Here is a 7,783-nt window from a genome sequence, read left to right on the forward strand (position 1 = left end):
CTGGGTCATGTTGTGTTGGAGGATTTTAGTCAGTAAAATCATTCCAGGTTCTGATCAAAGTGTTGAAGCATCAATCATGAATGACCTTTGACCTGCTTGACATGAGGGGGATTTCTACACACTGGGGGTCCGAATGCTGTCCTGTTCTGACCTCAGGTCAGCAGGTCCAACTCAGTTACACAGAGGGACTAAATTAAACTCTGGATCCAAGTCCAGGAACAAACTCAGAAAATATTTATTAGAACAGAAGATATGAACTTTGATTTATGATCAATTATAGATAATTATTCACTGAAATATTAACTGAACTAAAATCTTACTCCAATGTCTCCAGTCTGCAGCCTTCAGTCTGTAGAAAACCACAGAGCTCCTTCACTCCAGAATCTCCCAGGTTGGTTCTGTTCAGGTTCAGTTCCTTCAGATGGGTCGGGTTGGACTTCAGAGCTGAGAACAGAGACGTCCATCTGGTCTCTGACAACCTACAGTCCATCAATCTGAATAAAGAATAAAAGATGAGCTGAAGCCAACAGGATGCAGTTAAGACTGAAATATGAACAAATAAATAATAAAAATGTAGAAAATTAATTTCCCTGAATGTAAAGAAACTTGATGAACTGATTCTAACATCTGATCCAGTCAAACTGGTTTAAAGAGTCCAAACCAGTAGAACCAGAACATTTAATCATGTTAGAATATCTCAGTGGTTCTGGACTGGAACCAAAAAGACCTTCAGAACCAAACTGTGACATCACAGCATGATGAGGGTAGATGGTCCTTTAATGAGCAGCTGGCCAAGTTAAGGAGGCAGATGAGGTCAGAGGTCATCCTCCAGGTCGTCCTCAGCAGCAGCCTCACATATAGTGAACCTTAAAAAGTTTATCATGTTTATTCTGTATATTTGTTTTATTTCTAATAAAATACCAGGCCTGTTTTCTAGATGGTTCCATCATAAACTTACTGATGATGATCTGGAATCTGAACTGATTATTGATCTCAATGTTTTATTTATGATGATAAAATGTAAACATTTCCTTCCATTAATTATTTTCTCATTTTCATGTTAAACTGGATCAATCAAAGATTCTCCAACTCTAATATATTTTAGAAACATCTATGTAGACATGAACATCATATTTATTTATATAATTTGTGGATTTTAAATTAATTATTTCCGTCATTTCTCCTTTCCAACAAAGTAAAATCTACTGTGGCATCTGAAGAGTCCAAGGTTGTTTTACTGATAATGAAACTGATTGACTTTATTGATCTGATTGATTTTCATTTCTGTTTCTGGTTCATAATTCAAACAAAACTTCTAACATCTTTGATTTATTTTTCCAACTACAGGATGTTTTGACACAAAGGACCATTTTATATTTCTGAACTATTTTAATAGTAAAGGTGAAAATAATAAAGTCAATTAGCTCAATAATAAAATAATTGACTGTAAATAAAGTCTGAAGGTTCACAGAGCTGGAAATCTAAAGTAACTCCCTGTTAACTACCAACAAACTACAGCAGGAGCTCAGAGTCTGACTAGATCAGCTCCAGTCTGGACATGCAGGTGATCTCCTGCTGATTTAAAGGATCATAACGATCCATCAGGTTGGGAATAATAACAGGATAATTGATCAGCAGATAAAGGAGACTAGATTCTGATCACTGATCATATTTACAGTTATGATCAAATCTAATGTGTCGTCATGACGACATTCATATGGAGACATTTAAAATAATCAATTCTTGGTCATAAACTGCAACAATCCTCTCCTGATCTAAAGACACTGATCACTGAGTCCAGGCTGGTTTTCAGAATAAAAACCTCCTGGTTTCCTTCCTCTTTTCCATTCATCCATCCGTCCATTTTTTTTCACCCTTGTCCCTCAGTGGGGTCGGGAGAGGTGCTGGTGGCTATCTCCAGCTAACGTTCTGGGCGAGAGGCAGGGTACACCCTGGACAGGTCGCCAGTCTGTCGCAGGGCAACACAGAGACACACAGGACAAACGACCATGCACACACACACTCACACCTAGGGGCAATTTGGAAAGGCCAATTAACCTGACAGTCATGTTTTTGGACTGTGGGAGGAAACCGGAGAACCCGGAGAAAACCCATGCATGCACAGGGAGAACATGCAAACTCCATGCAGAAAGACCGGGGCCGGGAATCGAACCCAGAACCTTCTTGCTGCAAGGCAACAGCTCTTCCTTCCTCTTTTCATTCCCAAAATTGAGGTCAGACAGGAAACTGTCATTAATATTTAATCCTTTAAATCCTGTTGGGCTAAAAACTTTATTTCAGGCACAAGATGTGGCAGAGCAGCAACAACCAAATAGTGAGTTTTATCATATGTGCTCTACCATAAGTCCAGGCTGGAAGAGATAACTTTAATATTTATAATAATATCCATGAATGGCTTCAAAAAGACTCTCAGTTTTGAACAAGATGTTAGAGCTTTTAAAAATGAGAGGGAAAAACTTTTTAACATTTTGTTAAATTATTATTATAATTATTATCATTTTTGTTGTTTTGATTGTTGTTGTTGTTTCAGTATTTTTCATCAAAAATCTAAAAAAAACATCATTGAATTATTAGTTTCTCATGTTTAGACCAATAAATTTTAAAGTTGTATAAAAATGCAATAAAAATTTAACTTAAATGATGTAAGTTCAGCAGCAGCCATTCAAAACAGACTAAACATTTAAATTCAAACTGATTGTCACCAACAGTTGCTAATCTTTTTATGGCCAAATTATCTTAATTTTATATAGACATGGGATAGAAAAGTGGATGCTATTTTTATATAAACTTGTCTATTGATTTATAGATCAATAATTTTACTGTCCAAAAATTAGAAAGAACAAATCTGGTTCTGAATCAAATCAACATGAGTCAAACTGAAAGTGTCATGAGTCAAAAGCCTCATGGATGGAATTAACATTGATATAAAAAAATAACACTAAAAATAGACATAAAATAAAATCTCATTGAAAACCTTACAAAGTGATAAATCCATTTTTACTATTATGGTCTGTAAAGTATATTACAGTTTTAGTTGTGGTCTTACATTATAATTGAAAAAAATAAAATCTCAGTTCTTGCCATATTCTGTTCAGTCTCTTGTATTAATTATTACTCAAAATGTCTTGCCATATAAGCATGTTCCTTTGTTTATTTGTTTATTTTGCATTATTATATTTGTGTTTTTCTGTTTAGTTTTCTTAGATCAGTTTTACATTTTCTTGGTTTATTGTTGTTTCCTCTTTAGTTTCTCTTCTGTTATTGGCTTCCTTCAAATTGTATTGCTTTCACACTAAAACATGGTTTCTGACCTTAATTGTTGTATTTTGCAGCCACAATCCTGTAGAAAACCTTCTTTAGGAGTGAAGAAATTCTTCACTCCAGAATCATCCAGGTTGCTGTAGCTCAGATCCAGTTCTATCAGATGGGACAGGTTGGACTTCAGAGCTGAGAACAGAGAAGTCCAGCTGGTCTCTGACAAACTGTAGCCCCCAAATCTGAATAAAGAATAAAAGATGTGAGCTGAAGCCAACAGGATGCAGTTAAAACTGAAATATGAACAAATAAATAATAAAAATGTAGAAAATGAATTTAATTAAACTGATCTGATGCTGGAAAAGACTAAAGCTACAACTCTCCAATAACATCAGAGCAGAGTTTTTTGATGTCAGGAATACTGAATGATGACTGGCTGATACAACTGACCACACAGCACAGATCATCTATATAAATATAACTGTGGTGGTGAAAATGTGCACCAGCACCAGGGATAACTGCAATTAACAGTTTCAGATTATTTGAGAGCAGAAGCTTTTACTTTTCGCAGTTATTTTATGTGACATATTTAGGTAATAAAGCCTAGGCGTAAATTCAACCTGGGAGACTCTCTTCAGCCTTCTGCATCATCGATTACCATGCCTCAGCCAACCAGAACCAGATTGTCGCTCTGCTCTAGCCAATCACTTTGCAAGAGCTCCTTCAAAAGGCCAAATAACCACCTTCACTAGCTGCACCTGTGCTGTCTTCAGGAAAACGGGATGTGAGAGTGTCATCAATTAAATTTCACCACATGACATACCGTGTAAACCAGAGTTTAAGTTGAAAACATGAGGGCCAAACCAACATTATCTTACATTATAACTGAAAAAATAAAATAAAATCTCAGTTCTTGTCATATTCTGTTCAGTCTCCTGAATTAATTATTGCTCAAAATGTCTTTCCATATCAGTGTGTTCCTTTGTATTTAGTTTAGTTTGTTTATTTTTGCATTTTGTTCTCTGTGTTTTTTGTTTAGTTTTCTTTTATCAGTTTTAGATTTTCTTGGTTTATTGTTTCCTCTTTAGTTTCTCTCCTGTCATTAGTCTCCTTCAGGTTTTATCTCCATACTAAAGTATAGTTTCTTACTCAAATTTTTGTAGTTTGCAGCCTTCATTCTGTAGAAAACCACAGAGCTCCTTCACTGCAGAATCTCCCAGGTTGCTGTCTCTCAACTTCAGTCCTGTCAGATGGGTCGGGTTGGACTTCAGAGCTGAGAACAGAGACGTCCAGCTGGTCTCTGACAAACTGCAGCTGTACAATCTGAATAAAGAATAAAAGATGAGCTGAAGCCAACAGGATGCAAGTTAAAACTGAAATATGAACAAATAAATAATAAAGAATGTAGAAAATGTATTTAATTAAACCAATAAGATGCTGTAAAAGTTTAACACTATAATCCTCCAATCACAGAGCAGAGTTCTTTGATGTCAGGAATACTGAATGATGATTGGCTGATACAACTGACCTCCAGCTCAGATATGACAGGATACTCACAGGACTGAAAGTTAGATTTTATTTCAGATTTAGAAGTTAATCAGTTTTTTTGGGAGGAGGGAATTTAATTCAAAACAAAATTCTGTCTAAATAAAAGACAGAATCAAATGTTGAACTTTAACAAGTTCTGTATCATGTATGTTTTTTCAGATTATTGTCTTTTTTTTGCTATAGTGACCTCAAAGGGCTGCCCCAAATCGGCCCAGAAGTGGTCCGAGCGCCGGCAGTTAAACAGCCCTGCTCTAGATGGTCTCAGTCATGGTCAGTAGGACCCAAACATGGGGACGATTGCTGGATGGACAGATGTCCAAAAGACAGTCATGGACAATAAGGACAGAGGCCTGGAAAGGTCAAGAAGCTGGTTGTTCAGAGAGCTGCATCCAAAAATATTCAGGGAAAGTTGAGCGGAAGGAAAAATTGTAATGGTGAAAAAGAGAACCAGGGATGACTGCAGCCTTGACAGGTTTGTCTGGGGGAGCTTGACCAGGAGTGACTGAGGCTGGAGACTGAACTTCTGGATCCACCACGCTCAGATGGACCTGAGCCGGTCTAGTATAGCTTTAACTAGCATGACTTTACCTAGCATAGCTTTAGCCAGCATAGCCTCACTCTCTCTCTCTCTCACACACACACACAGCAGCCTGATTGAGATTTATTCTGTTTTCTGCTGATTATTTGTTTGTAGTTTCAATTTAAAGTTCCCAGTTTAGTGACGATCAGACTTTATTGATCCAGTAATTTAACTGTAAAGTTGGGCTGCTGTGTTAACAAATTGTGATGTAAAGAGAAGCTGTGTGTGTTTCTTCTTCATGTGTTCAGTGTTTGCTGATTGAAACGCCAGCGTTCAATTCTCTCCTTCATTTGTTGCTCTATAACAGCTCAGCTCATCCAGGCTGCTGCTCATAGAACAGTGTTTCTCAACCTTTTTGGGCCAGCGCCCCCGCAGCCCTTATCCAGGTCCCTCACCGCCCCCACCAAAGTATTTGCAGGGTACTTTGCTCTGACCATTATTTTATCAGTAATATTACTATCACTATTGTAGATGTTTTTATTTTTATGCTTGTTTCTGTATTTATCATCAAAAATAATTTCCCAGAGAACAAAAAAACTCATGGGAACAGAAATTATTTTCACAGGCGTCTATGAAAAATGCAATGAACATTCAAGTTAAAATCAGTAGGCCTGACAGCAGCCAATCAGAGTGGAAAAATATTCTTGTTCTGTGCCATTTTCTAGTTATTAAATATTAGACAAAATGACCAGATAAAAGATGAACAACATGCCAGTTTAAACTTTGATGTATTTGCAAAACGACTGAGCTCTGCAACATTAAAACATGGATAGAACCGTAACTACATTAATCATAACTCTTCTTCTCTTCAGTGATTGTCAGTTTCTGGTGGTGCAGCTCTGTGCTGCCTTCGGGAGAATGGGACATCAGAGTATCATCCATAAAATTTCACCAACATGGCTTTTATTGTTCAAACCAGAGCTTTCAGTGGAAAAACAAAAGTTCCAGGTCCTTTTAATGCCACACAAATATGAGACAGAAACATGGATTATATCTTCATTAGACCTGTCTATTGATTATAGATTAATAGTTTTACTGGACAGAAATTACAAAGAACAAATCTGGTTCTTAATCAAATCCTAATGAGTCAAATTGAAAGTGTCATGGAGTCATCAGTCTCATGACATTAACACTGACATGAAAAATAATATCGAAGAAACAAATATATCAAATCTAATTAAAAACATAAATAAGTGATAAGTTATTTACTGTTATGGTTTGTAAGATATATTTATTCTCAGTACTAGATATGGTCTCAACAAACCCATGGCACTTCAATAATATTATTTTACCTTTTATCTGGAAATAGTGTCTGTTTATTCTTGCCATACAGTCTCTGCATGGCAAGAATACAGATTATTATTGCTCGAAAGGTCTTGCCATACCAGTTTATTCCTCTGTATTTACTTTAGATTCTTTGTTTATTCTTGCATTTTGTTCTTCATTCATTTCATTTAGTTTCGTTTGATTAGTATTATCCTCTCTCGGTTTATTGCCATGTCCACTTTAGTTCCTGTTGCTAGATTTATTTTATCATTTATTGACCATCAGTAATCTTCACTCATCACCTGCTGCGCCGCCTAATCGTCATGTTTCACATCATGTGTTGATTTTTCACTGTTCAGCGTCAGATTCTCTGTTTTTATGCCATAATTCACATCTAGTTCGTCGCTCCGTTTTATATCCCGCTTCTCCTGTTTCAGAGTTTTGCGCGATGTGCGAGTCATTTTTTTAAGCCCCTAAGGTGCAGGGCGGTCGGGAAGCGTATCGATGGGGAAAAGGCAGACTGACATAAACCTTTTAAAACAACGGAAACAATTTCTGCATTCTGATTATTGAGATTTAAAAGTGTTGTGTTGTTCCATCACTCCCGTTTCATACCGGACCACTTACAACACCGGTGTTAACGCTATAAAATGAACGCTCTCTATCGTGGTATCACCCATGGAGGGATTTCTTTATTTAAATGGGTTCATTTTTCAGAGGGATACACAGTGAGGGCAGTAGCAGGAGAACGGAGCTGCGCCAAGAAGCTAACAGAAGCTACAAACACTCAATACAAGAAGAGCATACAGTTGCAGCCACGCATGTTTTAATGTTACACAATGCAGTTTTACCAAGTTGCTCTAACTGACATTGTTGTGCATTTAAGGTGTAAAGTTTACCTTCGACCAAACGCCCCCCAAAGGCATCCCAGCGCCCCACTTTTTTAAAAATGTCCGCCAGCGCCCCCTGCTGTCCTCTGAACGCCCCCTGGGGGGCGGTACTGCCCACTTTGAGAACTCCTATCATAGAACAATAACCTACATAGACTGAAGGCTTTGGCTGCTGGTTTCTGATCATCAGCTGGAGACCCGACTTGGTAACCGGATCAGAACC

The 7,783-nt window shown here is 37.3% G+C and overlaps 1 protein-coding gene across 1 annotated transcript in view; it reads right to left on the reverse strand.

The window, feature by feature from the left end:
• Nucleotides 1-28: 28 nt before the first annotated feature.
• LOC106942543 (protein NLRC3-like) overlaps nt 29-7,783 on the reverse strand; it is a gene marked incomplete at its 5' end in the record, with an annotated part of 20,336 nt that continues 12,581 nt past the window's right edge. The window contains 4 exons of the mRNA XM_015025861.1: nt 29-494; nt 3,333-3,518; nt 4,426-4,598; nt 4,834-4,837. Coding sequence (XP_014881347.1) covers nt 317-494; nt 3,333-3,518; nt 4,426-4,598; nt 4,834-4,837 — 541 coding nt within the window. The remainder of the gene's footprint in view (nt 495-3,332; nt 3,519-4,425; nt 4,599-4,833; nt 4,838-7,783) is intronic.

This window comes from Poecilia latipinna, unplaced genomic scaffold (genome assembly GCF_001443285.1).
Source record: "Poecilia latipinna isolate Pla-1442-1.1 unplaced genomic scaffold, P_latipinna-1.0 Scaffold4365, whole genome shotgun sequence".
In the NCBI taxonomy this organism is placed as follows: Eukaryota; Metazoa; Chordata; class Actinopteri; order Cyprinodontiformes; family Poeciliidae; genus Poecilia; species Poecilia latipinna.